This window comes from Echeneis naucrates, chromosome 5 (assembly GCF_900963305.1).
Source record: "Echeneis naucrates chromosome 5, fEcheNa1.1, whole genome shotgun sequence".
In the NCBI taxonomy this organism is placed as follows: domain Eukaryota; kingdom Metazoa; phylum Chordata; class Actinopteri; order Carangiformes; family Echeneidae; genus Echeneis; species Echeneis naucrates.
This window is the reverse complement of record NC_042515.1, coordinates 16,643,883-16,666,838: the sequence shown is the minus strand read 5'-3', so window position 1 is coordinate 16,666,838 and position 22,956 is coordinate 16,643,883. Positions and strand designations below refer to the sequence as shown.

At 39.9% G+C, this 22,956-nt stretch overlaps 1 protein-coding gene across 1 annotated transcript; it reads right to left on the bottom strand.

The window, feature by feature from the left end:
• Nucleotides 1-610: 610 nt before the first annotated feature.
• vstm2lb (V-set and transmembrane domain containing 2 like b) lies at nt 611-22,533 on the bottom strand. The gene is made up of 4 exons (XM_029502836.1): nt 22,244-22,533; nt 3,684-3,853; nt 2,005-2,049; nt 611-1,850 (listed from the first exon to the last, which is right to left on the bottom strand). Exons 1-4 carry the CDS (start codon nt 22,356-22,358, stop codon nt 1,542-1,544), a joined length of 639 nt encoding a protein of 212 aa, XP_029358696.1. The 5' UTR covers nt 22,359-22,533; the 3' UTR covers nt 611-1,541.
• Between the last annotated feature and the right edge of the window lie 423 nt (nt 22,534-22,956).

Below are 22,956 nucleotides of genomic sequence, written 5' to 3'. Positions count from 1 at the left end.
ATGTGCTAAACAGGAAGTCACAAGCCTCTGCAGCATGTTTTGTTATACAATTTGGCAGCAAACACAACTCTTGATATTGTTTTTAAACAGGATGTATGTAAAACACAAAAGATTGAAATCCAAAAAGCATTACTGCCATCCAATAATGGGTAAAAGGAAATATTTGCCTTTGCTTTTGGCAGCAGTATTCCTGTAAACAGTCATTTTGCTGTATATTTTAACTGATGGACACAAAAAACATCTGCAAGCAAATAAGCTTGACTCACAAGAGTTTGTCACTGGGCACTTGTGCCAAAGGTTTTATGAGTGTTTTTGGCTTGCTTCAAGCTGAACCGTTTTGATTATGTAATCTTGCCCTTCATACTAACCCCGTCTTTCCACAAGAGAAATCAACTCTTCAATCTTCAAAATGTTATATGCCCAATCATAAAAAAATAATTATGATGTTTCAGGAGCCCTCATCTTCTTCCTGGCACTCTCTTTTAATCAGCAATCAGCTGGCACACATTTAATTTGATGCAATAGGAAAAGAGCAGAATGGTGGGGAAAAAACACACAGCAAACTCTTTTGAAATGAATCTATTTAACAGAACAAATACCAAACAGCAGCACTTAGAACAAACACAGCCAACAGGAAAACACATTAAGAGGGAACATGACAAAAAATGTATAGTGGTTGAGAAAATGACAGAAAGAGTGGAGTGTCTAACAATGCAATAGTTGTGTCTTGAGTCATTTGGTTAAGTAGCACAGAATAAACTTTATTTTAGCAACAACAGTAAAAGTCTACAGTGCCAAGTGTGAATATACACAAGGATTTATATATAATACCTTGTTGTGATGAAGGCATACATTTGTGTTTTAACAAACATTCTAGTTGTGGTTAAGAAAGCTAAATACATTTAAAGTGTTTAAACAAAGATTAGAGAAATGCACTTTGAAAAGATTTATCGATGATTGATAATTAAAAAATGAACTTTTTTTCATTCCTTGAAAAGCATTTACAGTGAAATACTACATCTTAGCATTTTCATGAAAGAAAATCAAAAAGAGAAATGGCACAGAGTTTCTATTCTGTGTCTGCATCTGTGAACCCCAACATTGCTTTATTTATTATTTATGTAAGCTATAATAACTCTGCTGTTGTTTACTTTAAGTTTGTGAGAAAAAGTTCTGCTTGTGCAGCCACCGAGGGAGGCAAACAAAAATAACCAAAATGAGTGCGTTTCTTTGCTATTATAGCCTTGCTGTCATATTAACATAACTAGATGCAAATGGCAAAAGCACAGAGAACTCAACAAAGCAAACAAAGAAGATAATTTTATATACTTTCAGTAAAACTGTACCTCTTATTGGCATTCAACAGCATTGGCATCCAAACGACACTATTGAAGATAGACAAATGAAACACAAAGGGCCCATTTAAGATTGACACCTTGGCTCTGCGGTGATGTGTGTTGATGACTTTCCCTTGTTAGAGGTAAGTCATGACCATGCAGACAGACAGACAGACAGATAGGCAGGCAGTCAGACTGCTCCCTCTAAAGCACACAGCTCTCATTACAGTCAGTGGCGCTGCCGGCTGATCTCCTCTTTAATTCCCTGCCCTCTGTCTGGCGTTGGGGGTTTGGGTGGTGCCCCTGCGACCGGTTTCCTGGCTCCTGCACCCGGACATTAAGCAGCCCCTGACTCCTCTCAGGCTCCACATGGAGGTAGGCAGAAACCCGGTGGTGCTGAGCCACGGTGCCACTGAAGTCGATGACGCGACACTCATACATGCCTTCGTCTGACGGCTTGACACTAGAGAGACGCAGCTTATGAGAGATGTTGCTGCCGACCACTTTTACCACCTACAATGAGGAAAATGGACAGCTTGTAAAAGGTCAATATACAAGAAGTGAACGCATCTTAAATAAGTATCCATGATAAAAAATGAACTTGAGTCAGTTCTTTGATACGACTTTGCCTTGTTCTTACTGACAGATGATGCCAGATCAAACTCACGCTAATTTTTGTGGCATCTTTAGATGTCTCCTCCAGGGGTACAACCTGCACAGAAATAGAGGTCAAACAATATCAACAACATAGCTACCAGCATCTTACAGCAGCCACATGTTTTTTTTTTTTTTATGCTTGCAGCAGTTGTAAGAAAAAACTTTCTTAGATTGCTGATCTTTCATTTTCTGTGGTCGTTCAGCTTTATCTATGTTTGTGTGTACATATGTATTCATGTATACATGTGACGGTGCTTAAGTATGAGCACACACTCCATAGCTCCAAGCATGTAGGCCTGGGAGCAGGAGTGCGCCTGTGAATGCATATGTAGAAGCACAGAAGTATTCTTTTGGGCATAGGTATGAATTATGCATGGAACAGACAGAATTTGAAAATCTATTTCTTTCTCAGTGCCAATTATAGTGTCTAGAGGCACAACATGGGAGTCTGAGTTCCCCCATGATGGGAGTAAGTCAACCTGTTCCCCGGTGCTGGCAAATGCTAATCAGCAATTATCCCTTCATTTACGATGCTAGAGGATTTCTGCCCTGGTTAATATTGCATTTCCCTCTGCCTCCTATACAATGATCTTAAGATTCACTCCAACAGTTGTGTCCAGATAAACTGAGATGCAAAATCGTGACGATGAGAAATGTAAGTCTGCTCGGCAGTTCCAAAGTTTCCAGCTTGAAAAAGAAATGTGTCTTACTGCACGACATCAAAAAATACCCTCAGTGTCACATATACATTATTTACATGTTATCTCTGTCCCAGATAATATTATGATGGGATGTATAAAAAAAGTATTTTTTTCATTTTATGTTCACTAGGAATGACTAATTATATTTTATTTTTAAAACATGGCCAAAGTACAACGACTTTTCCGTTTTAACTTCATACTATGAATACTATGAATACTATACTACGAATGAACCCAATAAGGATATTTTGATGTCTGATAAATTGCTGCGTAATCCCGGTGGACAGGACTAAATGCTTGACACAGAAATAAAAGTACTGCTGTCAAATTGTAGGTAATAAAATGGCTCTTGACTGTTTTTTGTCTAACTAAGGGGTCGGCAACCTTCAACATTAAAAGAGCCATTTGGACGTGGTTCCCACCAAATAAAACCTACCTTAGCTCACCAGGGGTCAGGAGCTCAAAATAAGTCACCAGCCTGTTGGCAACAGGTGATGTGAAGAAGTTGTGACGCATTTTTGGATCAAGAAAATATTTTAAAAAACATGTTATTTCTATGTTACAAGATTATCTAAATCTTTAGAATCATAACTATTACATTGAAAAAAAAAAAAAAAAACCCCAAATAGCTATTATTCATTCACATAATTTTCTCAAAGCCACAGGGACCAGGGTTGTCTGGTCTGACTGCACTCCCTAGAAATGAGATCAGCATTCAATAAATCATTAAACATCTATGAACAGAATGTGCGTTGATCAATCTATCAATTATTATTTGCACAAAGTAAGGTTTTCATGGTTTGTTCAGGTTGTTTTGGTTTGTTTGCATTAATCCTTACAGTGTCAGTAGGTCTACTTTGAGCTAACTCAATAAATCAAATATCCGTTTCTACTTTTATCGTTAATCACCGGAGCTGTTCCTCAGCAACTACATCTCTGCATTAGGATATTGAACAACAAAAGCAGCCTGTCCTCTCCTGTATCTTACATAGTTGGTGATCTGGGGTGACTTCTGTTGCCAGTTCCTGTGGTCCTTGATGTACCACCACTGGATCTCCAGCGAGTAGGAGGGAGAGCCTACCCCGCGGAAAGAACAAGCCATCTCTACATCCTCACCGCTCTGTGTTGTGATGTCGTGTGGAACCTCTGTGAAAAGAGCTATAAGAGAAAAAGAAAAGGGAAAGTTGAGGGAAAAGTTGAGCCTAAGATAACCCCGAAAATTACAGAAATAGAAATTGTCAGGTTTTGTGTATGCCAGAGTGTGCTCAGACACAATATTTCAGTGATGACAACACTGCATCACACTTCAGCTAGGGAAAAACCACACGAAAGCCTGACATACAAGTGCAGCGTGTTCTTAGCTAAATGAATTTAGCAAGGTGTAATCCAGGGAGATGATGTGTCAACTCAACAAACCAGTAATTAACATTTCATTAGTTTTAAATGGACACGCTGTCCATGTTATTTAATATCAAGGTTTTCTGCCTGATTCCTTCAAAAAGCAATTGAAGCAAGCACTTGTGCAGGTTGAATGGCTTTTTGTTTTGTTTGCAAGATAGCATAAAGAAAATAAAAAAATAAATAAGAGGGGGTTAATAACATTTTATAATCCCTCTGTTGAGCAGCCAGAGCTGAACATTGTACAGATGTAGGTATTTGAAAGCTTAACCACACTTCAAACCCGTGTACCTAAGACCGACCACCTACAGCAAGAACAGAAAGTGTAGTGGACACTAAGTCATTACACACCACATTTTCATTTCACTGCACATCATCTGAGGCAGACACAGTGGAGACAACAACTGACCCAAATAGATCCTAATTCATAGCAAACTTCTACTAAGCAATGCAGGAAAAATAGTGCCTGCATTGTGAACCACGAAAGTGAAACAAAACACCGAGTTCAACAGAAATCATATATGAATTCACAATGAATTGACGTGTGTTCTGTGTCCCAAACCTTTTTTGTCCCATGTAAATCCCATCTTTTTAGTCAGACTACACATAAAGATTTATTAAAGCAGTCTTTTTATTTTATTTTATTTAACAATATCACGTCATAATTTGAGTGTGATCACAGACTAAACTGTTCAATCTGTGGGTAATATTCCACCTTTCGCATCAACACAGTAACCCTTCAGAGAAACCTTCCAAAACCCGGATTGGTGAAGACTCCTTAGTCTAGCAGAGCAAAGAGGGGAGTGAGTGATTGTATCTGTAATTGATGTTTGCTTGGCCTTGGGTAACACTTATCCTGGGGACTGAGGAAGATGGAGGGACAGAAGCAGAGAATAAAGAAACCTGTGGAGATGATTTTGGTATGGTTTGACTGACTCGGCCCTGGGGAGTTATGCCCTTGATGCACCGCTGCTGGCGGCCAGGCACTGGCCTCATTTGTCAGGATAAGATGTACTGTAGGGAAGGGGCCTTACAGAAGCCTAAAAGGACAGAAGAGGAGGAAAGACGGGGAAAGAGAGAAAAGAAGGAAGAGGGCAGAGGTGAACTGAGGTGAGTCAAGAGGACAAAGCGCTGAGAAAGAGATGGACAAGTGGGGAAAGCGAAAAGGCTGGATGATATATTCTCCTGCAATGAAACAACTTTTCTTAATTTACATAAGTGTTGCATACACACCTTACATACTGCATCATTTTTACTCAGTTTTAGAATGAAAATACCGAACAATGCTTTGAATATCAGTATTTGTCAGTGAAAAAAAGAAAAATGGATTTGTGCACAGTATGTACTTCCATTAAAGCCCTCTCAGTGATGGTTCTGCCGAACACTGCAAATGTATTCAGACTGAAATTAAAACACAACCCTCATCCCCGACAAACTACTGAGTCATCTATTGAAAGCCGCAACCAAAGCATTTAAAGAGCTCTGCATTATTTTAATTTCTTTAGCTGAAAAAAAAAAAAAAACTAAACAAAACAACCCAACAAATAATCTGAATAAAGTACAGACAAGATGTCTCCATATTTAAAACCTTGAAATGCTTCTCTGTATATATGTAGTGTTATATTTGTGTTTATGTGTTTGTCATGGCAACCTGAAGGTCTGTCAGTTACGAGCAGGCATGATATGTTGATGACAGAAAACAGAACGCTCAGCATGTGACATTAAGCCCTTCGAATTTTCTGTCTAGCTACCATTTATTATGCAAATGATCCTGAGATTGCAAATTCACAAGTCAAAAATAGGAAACATGAATGCTACACCTCCACTTTTGTACCTTCTTCATCTCCAGTTGGAATTTTAAAGTGAAAAGGTTGATGTATCCAAAGTCTGTCTTTCTGGTTTCTCATTCTGGGAGGCAGATCTCAGACCTGTCAGCTTCAAGTGAGAGATGTGCCATATGATGCGCCGCCTGAAGCGAAATTACATTATGTAAGAGTACGGAGCGAAGCACTGTGATGAAAGTCACGATTAACATAAAACCACAAGTACCAGATGAGGTTAATCATTTATTTTTGACCTTAAAGGCTGCAGTCCTCTTGCAAGGTTTTCTGGTGCTTTCATGCACATCTTGTCGTCCTCATTAATAGACAAACAGCATCCAACTCCTTTTACTCATGGCTAGAGGTTATGATATGCAGTTAACGCTCCAGACAAAGCAGAACTTTATGCTAAGGTGGTTTCATTAAACACATTTCAGATGACAATGATTTAGTTGTTAATGATACAGAGTGAAGAATCACAGTTGAAATTGTTAGTATTTAGTATGAAAAGACAAAGAAGGTATGTACGTCTCTTGTAGTTTTACAATGTTGAGATCATTTATGTACAACATTTAGACGCAAAAATAAAATGTATTTGTTAATAATTTCATCGTTCCACCTTTTATATGCCATTTAAGGGTGACTAGGAAGGTCACATTATTTCTACATATTACATACAATATGCCATTACATATTCCATGTAATTTTTTATTAATTCAAGTTTTGTGATTTACCAAAACGGCAGAGGAATGTTACTAATATGTCTTCCTTGGATTTCTGGGTTTAATTTGTTCACTGTGGTGTGAAGTAAACACTAATTTTACAAAATGTTTAAGAAATTTCACAGCAAACAGCAAAATGGGAACACACAAAGATGCTTCAACCACGCATTGAAGCAGACCTTTTTTTCCTGCCACTGATTGTTGAGTTCTGTGTGGCGCTGTGAATAGCAAAAGGAGACAAAAAACACGACATGCTCCTGTGTAGATTTCCTGTGATTTTTGTCGAACGGTGGGATTCATTTTCTGGGACGATTTCCTGTGGCGCAGACTCTTCCTTCAAATGTAGACTGTAATCACAGCTGGCATAATGATTTAGTTTCATCTGATGATGTGCGGTTTTCCTGATGGCAGGAAAATCAGTATGTTACGACAGCAAAGCAATCAAATCTATTCTCAGAAAGTCCAATAGTGAAAAACAGCAGCGTTCATTATAAAGTTAAAATATTCCGACATTTCTTTATAATGTAAAAGGCCCTATAAGCTTTGTATAAAATGATATTAAATCATTCTTAAGCACTGTCACTCTCAAATGTAAGAACATATGGTAGAGTGAGTATGTGGATTTTATGGCATGGTGTCTAACATTTCATATACTGTATAACTTTGTTTGTTCCAAGGATTCATGTTCTGATTATAGTGTTTAGAAAATCTCATAGCATGTTTTGAAAAGGTGGTGCACAGATAAACGACTTTTCTTTCACTTTTTATATTCCCCTTTACGTCTTGTTGTGCAAGAGTGGCACTTCTTTTCTAACTTTAGAATGAAGAGCACAGAAGGTGTGATTAAATTTCTCATTGTCTTAAAATAATGTGTTCTGAACATATGGGGACAGAAATGGAGCCTGGCAAGGGGTGGCATTTCACTCATATTTTCTTAGATTTTCTTAGTATTTGATGCACGTGTTGGTACTTTTTTCTATCAACAGCCAGTCACAGAACACTGATGGTGGCATATGCCGCTTTGAGGAGACTTTTCCTGCAGACAAAAAATATGTTTATGACGCACACAGTGAAAGATACACAAAACACAATTGATTGAGAGCAGCACAGCAGTATAGTGGTTAGCACTGTGGTTAGCACTGCACCACAAATCAAAGGTTGTCAGTTGAGTTCCTGGGCCAGGTACTCCAAAGACAACATGTTCAGGGTTAACTGGTGACTCCAAATCATCTGAATGTGAGTGTGAGTGTGAGTGGTTGTCTGTGTGTTGGCCCTCTGATGGACTGCTGACCTGTCCAGGGTGGCCCCGCCCTCACCCAGTGTGAGCTGGGATTGGCTCCAGCACCCTCATGAAAAGGATAAGCGGTTGAAGATGAATGAATGAATGAACAGTTATTGGTGTTCATCGGCTGTTCACTGAAATCTATCACTGTCTGGCAGCCACTGTGCAAACATAGTTCCATACTAGGCCACGCAGGCCAAATTGAAAGGAAATAGGAATCTAAAAACAAACAAACAAAAAATGTGATTAAACTAATGAAATAAATAATGAGCAAAATTTCTGTCGTATTCATGACATAGTAAGTAAAGAGTAAAGATTAGAACATACAGTGGCGTAGTAAAGCATATACTGAAAATGGCACTTGTGAGTGGGATATTTGGCAGCGGGTGAACATTTTATCCTTGACTTTGATTACTTGGAAGCAGGGGGAAGGAAAAGGATATGAATGACTTCAACAAGGGCAAAACTGTAACGGCTAACTGACTGGGCCAGAGCATCTACAACTGCAGCTTTTAAGGGTGGTGGTCAGTATCTACCAAAAGGGTCAAGTCTTGGGTGGTCAAGGCTCATTGAAGCTTGTTGCTGGCCTGTGCAGTCTAAGCCTCCAAAGGACCTATAGCCACTCATAATGCTAGCAGAGTTCATTCTGGATCTGAGGAGGTTGTCAGAACACAGAATGCATCACAATTTGTTGTGTCTGAGGCTGTTTTCTTTTCCATAATGGCCTGTGCATCTCTTATCTGTGAGACCAGGACGGACTATGGGAGGAATGCAGGACGGTGAAGGCACTGGGATGCTTTGTGCAATTTGTTGCTGGGAAATCTTTGGTCCTGACATTCACGTGGATGCCACTTGTACGTGTTATCGACACGTACTATCTAACTAAACATTGTTGTCACCTCTTCAAAGAAACAGTATTCCCTAATGTCAGGGCCCCTTCAGCAGGCTAACGCTCCCCGCCAAAGTGCAACAGTGGTTCAGGTACAGTTTGAGGAACACAACAACTTCGAGATGTTGACCTGGCCTCCAAATTCCCCAGATCTTGATCCAATCACATCTGTGGGATGTGCTGGACAAACAAGTCTGACCCTACCCTGCAAATAAGAGAAGGTCTTAAAGGCTCTGATGTTAACGTCTGACTGCCAGATACCACAGTTGACCTTTAGAGGTCCAGTGGAGTCCAGGCCTTGATGAGTCAGAGTTGCTTTGGTAGCAATAGAGTGGCCTATATAGGCAGGTGTTTGACTGGTACTGTAAATGATAGAAACAAGAAGCATAACATACTTATTTATCTTCTCTAAGTATTTATTGCTAAATGGTTGGAATTAGTAACAAAATTTAAAAACTCTTGAATTGAAATGAACAAGATGGAGACTATTTTCAGCCACTCAAGCGCGTTCTGGCTTAATGAGCTAATTAGCTATCTAATAAAATCTGCAAGCTGTCATTGGACAGATGCCAGTTAGAAATAAGAAGCTGGGCTTTGTCTGTATGAAGCTAACAGTCTTTGTCAATTTGTGAATTTTATTACCACTGGTGCATCTATAGCTATCACTGCAAACGTCATGTGCTCCAGAAGACAGGTGACTCAAGGTCACAGAGCTTTGCAAACTGTCTGCTATTCTTTGTAAATAGTGATTTAGAAGATTTTGGTGCTTGTTCTTAGTTTGTATCTTGAAACAACCTATTTGTCATATTTGTCTCTATTTGTCACCATTAGTGTTTTGTTTTGTAGATTTTATGGCTGATTTTTCATTCACTCAGCTTCAGCCAAAGCCCTTTCCGGGTCATGGGGTTGCTGGATCCAATCCCAGCTCACACTGGGTGAGGGCGGGGTCACCCTGGACAGGTCACCAGCCCATCACAGGGCCAACACCCAGAGACAGACAGAGACCAACAACCACTCACACAATTTAGTCACCAGTTAACCCAAACATGATGTCATGGAGGAAACATGCAAACTCCCCACAGAAAGGACCCAGGCTCTCTTTATGTCTTTGTATATATACTTATATGTATACCAACTGAAAAAATATACCAAACATTCCTTTTATGCAGCTAACAACCAAAGAATGGTTTGAAGGAGAATTGAATTAATGAGGTAAGTAGTGCATCCATAGCCATGTGAGACCACTGCATGTGCGAAGTCAAAGTCAAATCAAGGAGGAAGCTGCATAGGGAGCCCTGAAATACACTTGAGAGTCCACAGCTACAGCAGGACTGGCTTATAGCTGCAAGGTAATTCCTGCTCTTTCCCATGTCCCCTGGCAGCCAAAATTCTGCAAACACAAGATTTCTCTTTCTTTCCCTTGTTTAAATCCTTTTGTCGCTTTTTCTCTCTCCTGCTTGCCAACTCAGTAACATCTCCCACAAATCTCAATCTCTTATAGAAACAGTGCATTTCACTACTCTCCCTCGCTTTTCTGGCGATGCTACATTCTTACTGTCTGCCTTTTAGTTCTTACCTTATACCTCACAGTTTCACTCAAGCCTCTCCCTGCGTTCATTCAGTGCCCCTCCCTCCGTTCGTCCTCACTGAGTGGGCAGTCTGTGTCTGTTGGCTCCCTGGTGTCTGGTAAAAAGAGATGCTTCCAGCACTCGGAGTAGCTCACCACAGCTCTTGGAGGCTTGCCCACAGGTGCTGGCAGGTGTTCAGCATCCCAACCCTGCATGTCCCACACTATGTGTGGTGCTATGTGGTTTGTGACCAGAACTGTGTATAGTTTGTGTGGATATGAATGCATGTTAAAACGTGTGTACTATTTTTCAGAAATACACACACTAGGTGTCCCTCAGCATATGGGAGAGAAAAAAGCACTCCCAATTAGCATTCAGCAACGCTCAAACAAAGGCATGTACTCTCTGTGACGCACGCAGACACATATGTCTGCTAACCACAAAAGCTCAGCACAAAGAATCACACAATTCAAAAAGGATTAAAAATATTCTCCCCAACGGAGGGAGGGGAAGGATCCAAAAATGTATATGCATTCATGGAAAACTCTCCACACAATGCTGGAAGCATGATAAAAAAGTAATTTGTCTGCAGTTTTAGAAACTCATTTTTATTTTTCCACCACACAGATGAAATATAATTGTTGTTGTTGGGTTCTTTGAGCCCATCATGTGGAAATTTTATGTAGACACAGCGAAGAGAGATAAAAGATGTTTATGATATTACTTTCTGCATCTTAAATTAAAGCCACACTGCAGTTCACATCAGGACTCATGTATGAAGTAAAGGACTTGAGGGAATTTTCCTCAGTGTGGCGTATCAAGTGTATTTTATCAGAGTTATGGTATGCACTCTTGGACTATGTTTGCAAAATTTTTACTTGCTTTTGGTATTCACGTACTAAACATGCTCACCATACACATCAAAGAAATCTCAGGATAAATAAAGGCTAGGGCACCAAATCTAGGAAGCAGTGGAGCACTCCTGTTTTGTCAGCCTCTCCACAAACTGTTTATATGTTCCTGTTATTGGGGGTGTGTATAAAAGGCACAAAGATCTCTGTCTGTCCAAAATTAGTAGCCATTTACAAAGCAGTTACAAACTGACCTTCCTTTAGTTTCTGATTGTCTGGTCAACAAAAAACAAACCACCAAATACTCTGACAGTTGTTTGAGCCATTTTGAAGCACTTTGATGCTTGCTATGTTCTGTGATTGTGAACTGAATATCCTGTTTTTAGGCCAGTGGTTGTAGAAATCAAGATATATGAAGACATCACCTCTTCATCTTGAAAGAAACCTTTTAATCATGTTCAATGACTAGGTATCTTTGTCTGATCACGTTGCTTTCTTGAGAAAGATGTGGCCTTACATGACTCAGTACACCTGTCATGTCCAGCCTGTGGTTATTTCTTGCCTCTAGCAATTCAATACTCCTCTGACAAACTTCCTTTCATGTTCGGAGAAACTGTTAATGGTTCCTTTTCTCTGAATGTTCTCTGTTTGTATGCTCTATGTAAATAAACTTGTGTTGACTTGCCAATTGAAGATGGTCCAGAATGCAACAGCCCATATGGTCATTGATAAGTGTGAAAAGGTCATGTGACACTTCAATCCACATTGACCTACAATCAAATTCAAGTCATTAATGCTCGCCTTCAGAGTGACTGAATGTGCAGTGATGTGATATGAATTCAATCACACAGCCCTGTGCTCCCTCTCAGCCACTGTGTTCCTCTAAGATATGGTCTGGCATTGCTATCCCAACACACAGGGCCAGACTGTTGTCATCGGTGGTTCCCTGATGGTGGAGTGGGCGACTGAATGCTACCAGAAAAGGGAAGTTTTTCTCTATTGTGAGGAATTTCTTGAAGCCTGAGCGCCCCATCTCAAAAGGTGTTAACCTTCTACCACAGTAACCATAGCATCCTAGCTCACTGGACACGTTTGCAAAGGCAAATGTTTTAAATACACTTAAAAGATGATGTCAGTCATCTCCGTGCTTCGTCTTGGCCAGTAATAACAGTATTTGCACTTGTCCACTGAGTTCTAATATGCTTCAGTCATTTTCACTAATAGTTTCTTCTCTTTCTCCAAGAGTTTTCATGTGAATTTAACAATCTTCAAAAAACTTTCTTTTGGCTTGCTGTTTCACAGTTGCATCAGCATTTTTGACGCGTTCAAAACTTGAATGAAGAACTTTTCATTATATTGTTCATGCTGCAGGCCTTGAGATACCGAGAATAAAGAGAAAGTGTAGGTGCTATGTTATTCAGTCAAACTTTTTTTCCACAGATCTCTTTCAATTCAGTCTAAAACCTTTTGTCATGTGTTAATGTAGATTTCTTGTAAAAAATATTATCTCTCATTTGTTTATACTGACTATTAGAGGTCACTTCCACTTGATCTACTTTTATCTATTACTTTGTCGTTTTTATTATGTCAAATACATCTGAGGATATCTTTCTGTGCATTGACTGGCATCTTTTAATGTCATGAAATTGAACTTTTGGGTTTGTGGGGACATAAATACTAATTATTAGCATTAGCAATTGTTATTAGTAACCCTTACCCTCTATAATGCCAAAATTGCTGAAGAAGCAGAGGGAAGATCCCAGATGACATAGACATGGTGTAGGACAGACTTGGCTAATGCTGGCTGTAAACTCTACAGAGAACTGGAGGTTAGCACAATATAGAGAAAATATGAGGTGACCTGAATGCCTGTGCATAAATAATAGCAATAATAATAATGAATAAGTTTCCTTTGGGCCTTATTTAAACCTGGGGAACAAAGCTGTTTTTATATTCAGCCAACTGGGTACTATCTATCAACACTCAGGCTGAAGAAGAAACAAGTATTCATGTGAATAATGTGAAAAGACATCGAGATCATTTGCTGTTACCAAGTAATAATAACAATGAAAATATTAACAATAACAATAAGAAGAAGAAGACAAAGAAGCAAAAGAAAGGAGAGGCGAATAGTAATATGTTAATTCATATTCTTAGAAAGACATTACGCTGATGATGCATATGCTTCACAATAATACAAAAGTATTTGTACAATATTCTATGTATCACAATAAGTACATTCTATAGAAAATCCTGATAAAACTGGCCAATCCTACTGTAATCTGTTAACTAGACATCCTAAAGATGCTGTTTGTTTATCTGTAATGATACATAGGGCTAGGGTTATGTAATAACTGCAGGTAGCAATGATTGCAGGATGTCACATAATGATGCTCCAAATATTGTAACAGATGCACTCAGAGAGCTTTATGCATACATCCCAAATTATTAGCACCTCCAAATGATGTTGTGCTCAATCAAACGCCCCACTTTCCTGTCTGTCCTTCTCCCTTTATCGCTTTATTGATCTGGTTGCTGTAAAATTGAAATGCACCTTCTTCAACCTGCCGGTGAAACACGACTTGTTGACACACCGCATCAGGCCATGACAAGCCTGCTCAGCAGACATCCAACTGTTTCCTGACTTTAATTACTGTAGCTTCACCAGAAATCAATCCCACAGCTTTGGTAGAACATTAAATCAACACAAAAACGGACTCAGTTGGTGTGTTTTCACAGTAAACAGGCAGAGAATGGAGTGTAAACCTTATACTGCTGAAGTGAGCGCTGACTTCCGGGGAAATCTTAAGCACCCTGATTTACAATGTTATATAGCTGGCATAGAATGAGTTTGCTTTGGTTGGCCTTTTCTAAGTATAGATTTTCATAAAAGCAGCACTGTCAGACCCGTCTTCCACTTGCAGCAGGGGACCATTGTTTGGAGATGCAAGTACAGTACATGCATTTTTAAAACAGCCTTCCTTGGCATTTTTCACTATATTGCTAAGGGAGCGATGATAGAAGCCAGGCCATGAGAAGACAGAGGCGGCTGCTCCCTATCCAAAGACTCATTAAAAATGAAAAGGGGAGAAAATAATACCATGGAGGACATGAATATATAAACAAATGCACATACACAGCTCAAGCCCAAGAGAGACTGCACTTAAGTATTTTTTCATGTCTCAGGCAAAATGAGAGGGATATATCCAGCCTAAGTACCAGTGTGAGGTGGATCCTTTCTTTCCCTCTCACTCCCCCTTCCTGTTACGGTTGGAGCTTGAGCTGTTTGAGGATGACTAAATTACAGAGCGCTTATTAGCATGGACGAAAAGCAAGTGTGACATCCATATCTTTCCTTGTCCATGTGTGTGTGGTAGTGTGTGAGCAAGAGAGAGAGAGAGAGAGAGAGAGTGTGCCAGAGAGGCATACAGGATAAGCTTGTCACAGCCCTCCAAGCTTTTTTCTCTTTTGTCAAACAATTAAAGAATGAGGCTTGTATTTGCATGCAGTTTTTACAGTCAACATATCACAGGAAACCAAACCCAACAGCAAGTCAGTCCATTTCCTGACACCTTCCTCACACCAAAAATGTTCCTACTGAAGATACATCATACATATATGGAGCGGTAGTAGTTCCAACCTTGGAAGAGACTAAATGGTTATCTAAAGAATCTAGGCACTATAGTTTTGGTAAGTGAGAGTCACACAGGGGTACATAGTGTATATGCAGGGGGCAACTTTTACTTTTGGCAGTTCAATTTTTAATATCACAAGGGCAATGGATGTGAGTTTTAAACTGCAGGGAAAAGTCAAGTCACCCAGTGCAACAGTGTGTGACTCCTGAAGCAAAAAAAAAGAAAAAAACAAAACAAAACCAACAGCAAAAAAAACAAAACAAAAGAAAAAATAATAAAAATAATAATTGTGTTTTGCCCTGAACAATTATATTCAACACATGCTATTACAAAGCATAAAAACACAGACAGGTGAATCCTGGGATTACACTACAGTACACTATATAAATATATATATAGGTGTTGAAAAAGCACAACACAGAGAGGCATTGAAAATGATACCCTGGTAGCTGGAAGAAATGTGGATATCCTCCCCTAAGTTAAGTGCAAACATTTTTCATCTGAAAAGGTGCCACCTTACAGAGACAGCTCAGGTTCATTAACTCAATACCTCTATTTGAGTCAGATCCGTAGGGCACAGAGCAAAAAGAAATGATTCATTGAGAGCAGGAAAAAAAAAAAAGACAGTAAATACCAAGACATAAAAAATCCAGCTTAACATCCAAACTCCCACCTAGGTGCGTGTAAATAGCCCGTGAACAAATCCCCTGTGGAGAGAAGTATTTCACTAATTTACTGAATGGCTTTAATAATCAGGGAAACCCCAAGGGAATTGTGAATGAAACAACAGGAAGTTTGTGTAATAAAAAGACAGATACTGCTACAGATATTTATCTTGATCTTAAAAAGCTTTATTCCAACATGTTCCGCTTGTTTTGTGTATATTGGAAAAAGCTAGCTCCAGCACTTGGTTCCGATTTAGAAACATGTTTGCGTAGTGATATTATTTAGCAAGCAGATGAAGCCGGTGTTATTAAGTTATTATATTCTGATTAATAGTGGGATGTTAATAGCATTCCTACATCTCTTACAGCCATGAAGAAGTGAAATGTTGTGCAGTGGTGAATATTAATATCACTACTGTGTCAAGGGATTTCTGTACAGCACGGATGCAGCACAAGAGAAAGCATATAAACAAATGTGGACTGGAAATAAAAACACAGCAACAGTAAACAATATGAGCAGTTTCGGTTTTTGCCAGAGTCAATAATGCTGTATTTGATTCAGAATCAGCGGTGGGCAAACACTCAGGAGCCTCCTTTGGGAAATATTCACTTGCTAAGAGACCTTCAACCTTCATTCAAGGTGGAAGGTAAAATAATGAAATAAGAAAGGAGCCGGTAATCAAGCCAGCAGCTGTCTGCCTGTTGCCATCGATACTCTGGGCCTATGGAGTGAATTTTTCATAGCCCTTGGGACATGGGACTCGGAGACTATTTCTGTGTTTGCCCCCCAGAGTGCAGCAACACAAAGTAGCACATGTTGTTGACAACACATGCCCGCGCAGAGAGGCGGCTTCAGAGGATGCCCACTGTACTCCATCTGGACTCCCCTGGGATGAGTGACAACATTATGCCCTGTTCTTGCATTTTGCCCTTGAGAGTCTTTAAGTGATGTGTGTTTCCATGGGATGGGGCAGTCAAAGCAGATTTGTCTTTATTGATCTGTTCTTGGATTGTAATGTTAAATATTATGCTCAGATATTTAAATTCAACTGAGTCTCAGTGAGCTTAAACAACCAGCGCCTCATCACAGACACACTGTACAGTATAACCAAGATGTTGTCCTCCACGCACGCACAACAAATTCATAGAGCTGGTTCTGCTGTCAAAAATATCCAGTTTGCAGTTTGCTAAATTAATTTTTATTGTTAAATGAATTATATGATATTCTGAATTATATTCCAATCAGTGTAAATAATGTTGGGTTTTGGATACTTGAAAAAATGACCTTGGTCTACGTAATGGCCAACTCCTTAATTTAGCAGTTAATAACTAATAATAAAAAAATCTCTTGTGGAGTTGTTTGGATGCTGTATCTGCAATGCTCTCATGCTGCCAAAAATACAGATTATCTGTGACTGTGTGAGTCGCTGGTCTTGTGCTGTGGTGAAGAATAAATTCTTGAATAATATCATGTTAGCTGTTAGCAAAATGTTATCAACTTGGCACTACATTACTCTGGAAATACTCACAGGCAGAGAGGCAATGTGGATGCAGGGCAGTCATTCTGAGGAGAGGCACTAGCATTGCCAATTTCAACACCAGCAATCTTATGTGGCATTTGAAAACACATCAGACAAAAATAGCGACATGAGATCTCCGATGCTGAGGTGAAGAAACAGGATGAACTGCAGCAGCAGGAAACCACTTTCAAAAGAGAGGATGAATTCCACAAAGAGACTGACCCACTTATTGTTGGACTGCTGTTTTTATATTGTTATTGCATCTCTAAATCTAAGTGTTGTATTTGCCTCACTGTAGCAACAATTTAATATATATAAATATATATATATATATTGGTTTTATGACTAGATGTTTTTTATGACTGACAGTCAAATTACATAATAAAAGAAAGATTCAATGGGATTCATGTCTCTGTTCTAGTTTTACAATAGGTTTGATCTGAACCACAAAACAACAGGTATTAGAGCCATACTGGGTTTGTGGTACAGGTGGTGTTCATCGTTTCTTCTCTTTTTTTCAATGCAACAGTGACACATTAGTAATTGCACCAGCTGATACTCAGGACAGGCATTTGATCGGTACTATGAAGGAAACCTGGACCCTTGCCTCTTTTTTACAGCAGAGACAAAACATATTCAGATCTTTTGTAATTGAGCAAGGCAGCATGGTGGCATAGTGGTTAGCACTGTTGCCCCACAATGAAAAGGTTGTGGGTTAGGTTCGGTGTGGAGTTTGCATGTTCTCCCGTTGCCTGCATAAGTTTCCTCCCACCGTCCAAAGACATCATGTTTGGGTTAACTGGTGACTCTAAAGTGTCTGTTGGTCTGAGTGTGAGTGGTTGTTGGTCTCTGTCTGTCGCTGTGTGTTGGCCCTGTGATGGACTGGCAACCTGTCCAGGGTGACCCCGCCCTCAGCCAGAGTGAATTCAAATTCCTCCCTCAAAGATTATTTCATTACTCACTTCACAAAATAGAATCAGTGCAACAAACAAAGTGTATGTTGTAGGTCATGACAAACCTGCCAGAGATCACTGTGTCATCAGCAGAAGCAGCTGTCTCTTCAAGTCTCGATACGTTAAAATCTACCCCTGTCGTGTCAACCATCCGTTTACTTTCCTGCTCTCTCCCACTGAGCCTATGCCAGCACTGTCCACTGTGACAGCGTGACTACAATCTGTTGCCCCCCCTACCCCCTTCTCACGCAGTCAGAGCTCCATTAAATTGAAAGCCAATGCAAACTGCCTGGGCTGGCCATCCTCATTAAGAGGACACCAAGGAGAGGACTGGCAGAGGATCCCAGACACTTTGGAAGCCTAATGAATTGGTACACGCCCCCACACTGTGAAAGTGGTACGCTCACGATGGATAACAGGATGAACGCTGCCAAGGAGCACTAACACTGTAAGGGCCTGCATCAGAAATGAAAGGTTGAGGATTTATGATGACGCCACATGTGACTCCACCATCACTTTGTAATAATGCCATCTACATGGACAAAAATTTGCCTCGAAACCACATACTCACTCACACAAACCGATCAGTTTTCTTTGTCGTCCCTGCCAGGACTCGACCCACAAGAGCAGCACGAGTATCACACTCGACTCAACACAATGCGATAAATGTGATCCCCGTAACTTGGTTGCTTGCGTTCATGCGGAAGATAGAATATTGCATTCGTCTTGATCTACACTTTAGCTTAAGAGGCATGGACCAAATAAGCACTCCCCCAGCCTCTTTGCTCTGCATGAAGGCTCAGCTCTCCAATGTTTGGGCAATTTATCAAAGAGCCAGATTAAAAATAAAAAATAAAAATCTTCAGAGGGATGATTTAACCACAAAGGATAGGGAAACTTTATTTTGTGGAATGGAGCTGTTGTTGTTTAAAAGTGAAAATAGAAAGCTCCACACCCTCAGGCATTTCTTCCTCATGACCAGTCTGAGTCACAGTGTAGGGAAGAGAACACAACGATTACAGCCAACTCTAATTAATTCCCTGTGGGAAAAGTGCTGCTAATTGATTTTCTAACCTGCCCAAGACAGTCAATCTATTTGGAAGTGCTGCGCTCATCTGTAGTGATCAAGCTAAAGCTAACATGCTAAACAGAGAGGGCTCAGGGGATGGTCAGTGAGGGGCCGTGATGAAGCGATTATGGAATCTAATTAGATACCAGTAGATCCATTGTTTGGTGCTGCCAGGAGGGTAAAGTTATTAATAGGTAAAAAAAAACCGAATAAACAAAAAAAACTATTTCCTTTAAAAACATTAAACCATATCTATTTTGAGATTTTTTTTTTTCTTTTGATCATTAAGTTCTCGTTTCTGTAAATTGTCACTGTTGGACCTTAATTTGAACTCAAAATACCTGATTGCCTGACTTCTGACTGTCAAACTAAAACTAAAACTAAAACATATCTGAGGATGAGGATGACTCAGAACATGTAACTGTCATTGTCTACTAGGGCTGAATGATTTTGAAAAATAATTTAATTGAGATTTTTTTTCTCCAATATTGCAATTACGATTTTTTTAAATGATCGTTTAATCCTCTTTTTTTTTTCAACAAAACGTCATGAATTATTTTAATATGGCCAACAAAATATTAGATACATTTAGTATGGAATGTTCTTTCCCTTAGGCCAGGTGTCTTTGATAGAATTAAAAGATCACACGTCAAAGGTCACAATAAGATGCAAGAGTTAAAATTAATAACGTTTATCTAACTGCTCATTACAGAAAGACAAGAGCAACTAATCTTTGGCCTCTATGTATTTGAAAGAAAAACAAGGTACTGTTTAATAGTATGCACCTTGTGTACACTCTGCAAAATAAAGATATTTTTAAATGACATCTATCTTACCGCTCCCAAGTCAGTAACATTTCACACAAACTGAAACACACAATTTGCCTCTACTAATTTGCAAGTATTTTGGAAAACCAAAAAAAAATGAAGTTAGAAATAAAAAGATGGATAAATACACATACTGTACTATTTAACAATGCAGTGAACCCAGGCTTGGTCACCGTGCTGAGAGGCACCATATCTTCAGCAGTGAACTCAGTTATTGCCTGAGTGACATCCCCGTGCCATTTAGGACTGTGCTCATACAGAGCGACTCTTTCAAACATGTCGGGCAATGATGCCTGTGTTGGGTTTTGCGTGTGTGGCGCTCTGGTGCTCGGCTGTCGTAAATGGCTTTGTGGTGTTTTTTATAAGTGCTGGAAGTGGTTTGTTGTGTTGCCCCGTGAAGTAGCAACAGTAGCACAGCATGTTCTGCGCAACACCTGATGCGGCACAGCGTCTTTCTTTTTAAAGCTGAAATAATTCCACACCGCTGATGTGCTGTTCCTCGTCGAGACTAAAGTCTCTGCTGATCCAGTTTCTGACGGTTCCATCGAACCAGAGGCCATTGCGCAACAGGCTAAGGTGCGGCATAAAAAGTTGATGCAGTCGAGTGGTCCACTCTCGCGCTCTCTCTCCCTCTCTTGCGTGCGCGTCACATGACCACTTTTTTTTTTTTTTTTTTAATGTGGCTACATTGTAATCACACACGTTGCGATTAGAAAATCGCATTTTATCATATTGCGATATTATCGCAAATGCAATTAATCGTTAAGCTCTATTGTCTACCTCAACAATCATCGGTGACTGTAATGTATGGCATAGCACTCATATTAACTATCCATCTGAAAATCTGAGTCTAAATAGCAGAATTATGTGTGATCATTTCATTCAGTTCAACACCATGCTTCACAGACAATACTAGTTTGTTAAAGGCAAGTTGACATCATAGATCAATCATTAATATACCTGCCAAAGCCTCAACAAAACAACAGCAGAAGGTACTGGAGTACAGTCAAGCACCAACCCCAGAGTTTTGTTTCCATAGCCAGCTGTAAATATGAATTATGAGTACAGTACCAGGACATCCAACACCTTCACCCACCTCCATAAAAAGCACATAGTGCAGCACAGAGCTCCTCTCCCATTAGCTTACAGGAGGTGTGATTTGTCTCGAGGACACTGAAGGAACATGCCCTTGCGCCTTTTCTTGTTTTTATGGTTCACCTTGGCTTGTCTTACTGTACAAGTTGCTATTTTGTGTGCACCACACAAGAACCACTGCCAAACCCAAGATTCACGCTTCGTATTACAAATGAATATAGTAACTGTATTCGTTTCAAAAATTCACACACTGCACTGTTTGTCTTTAATGAGTCTATGGTTCATGTTGACCTCTGCACATCTCTCAAAATAATTTGTTGTCAAACCTGCCTCTAAAACCTGTCTCTAATTTATGTGTATCTTCCTTTGCAATGCTCCAAGAGAACATTCATTTACAAAATGAATAAAACATGCTTTGCATAGTAGGTTATATTCCTCTTCCTATAGTCAACTGATGTGAGGGAACATACCGTGAAATTGCAATATTAGTGGTTAGATTTTAACAGTTGAGTCTGTCCTCTGTGATGTCAACTCAGACTTAAAGATAAAATTGACTTAAATTTCCCAGTTTATCAAAACATCATGACATGTAAATAGCAATCTTATATTTCTAACCTTGTGGCACTTATACAGCAGTTTTATTGTGTGTAGGCCACTGCGTTGTTTAGTTTGCAGTGATGTTGTTGCAACCCATTCAAGGACTGTGTCACAAATTAGCTCAGCTTCTTTTCATAAAAAAATTTTTATTCAGAGATATTTTTGAACACTTTGGTCAGCCACAAGTGCATTGTACACTGCATGGTTTTTCATTCTAACATTTAGATCACTCTCTGTGATTCTGCCAACTAAAGAGTTGATTTCGAAATGGCTTTCTAATCTGTTGAATGTGTGTTATTAATGCACCTTAAAAGGCCCTGCTTGATAAGTTATTAAAGGTGACATGTCAATATCAGGCAGATCGCACCAACTTGCACCATACTCATATGGAAACATTAAAACATGATAAAAGTGTACATTCAGCAGTTTAAACCTAATACTATGACTGAAAATATGCTATGCATACAGATTTCTATCCTCATAAAAAAATTAATAAATAAAACCTAAAAAAAAAATAAATCCTTAAATAGCCAAGAAAGAATATCTGGCCAATCTTCCCTGAACCCCACCCAACCACTCCTAAAGAGTGCAAATCGTTATATAATCAGCTCACCTTTCCATTCAGCAAAAACAAAACACAAGCACAAAGCAACTCACCGTTTCCAGAGACGTGGTTGTCCAGCTCTCCGTGGCCGACGGTCAGAGCCGCGGTAAGTTGAACGTAAAGTCCCGCGTACTGTAAAATCCCCAGCAACACTCCAAAAGCTCCCATTGCTTCAGCCGGTCTGGTCTTAGTGTGTCGATGCGATGGTCACATTTAGGTGGAGAGCATCGATGAAATATCCCCCACCGGGCAGCCGGGCAGCCCCCGCAGACATGCAGCTGGAGCCGGAGAGGTGGAGGAGGAGGTGGTGGAGGAGGAGGAGGAGAGACGCTGCTGCTGCTGCTGCTGCTGCTCCGCTCGGCTCTGCAGGAGGAGATGAGGCGGAGGGAGAAGGACCGTGGAGGCAGGTGCAGCGGCTCACACCGAGAGGCAATTAGGCGCGGAGGGATCTCACATGCACGCTGTTAGAGTCCGTTTAAGTCTCATTTCCGTACTGGATGATGATGATGGTCGATGATGGTGGTAACACTTTTACCGCTGATTTCTGGGTTGGATGCCACAAGTTGGGGCACAAACTGTCTCATACATAATCATAAAGGAATTCATGTGTATCCTGGAATGAATTATATTAAATTTGCAAGAAAAAAAAAAAAGTCTCCCCTCGGGATCAGCAAAGTTAATGTTGGAGCTGGAGGAAGAGGCCTTGTGTTGCATTATCCACTCAGAGTTTAAAGGTCAAAGCCACTCTCATGCCTGCGTGCTAACT

Excerpts from the sequence above, each read along its gene's own strand:
- vstm2lb (XM_029502836.1), bottom strand. The coding sequence starts at position 22,358 with ATGGGAGCTTTTGGAGTGTTGCTGGGGATTTTACAGTACGCGGGACTT. Across the intron at positions 3,854-22,243 it reads CAACCACGTCTCTGGAAACG|CTCTTTTCACAGAGGTTCCA; the intron begins GTGAGTTGCTTT and ends TTTCTCTTATAG. Across the intron at positions 2,050-3,683 it reads CACCCCAGATCACCAACTAT|GTTGTACCCCTGGAGGAGAC; the intron begins GTAAGATACAGG and ends ATTTCTGTGCAG.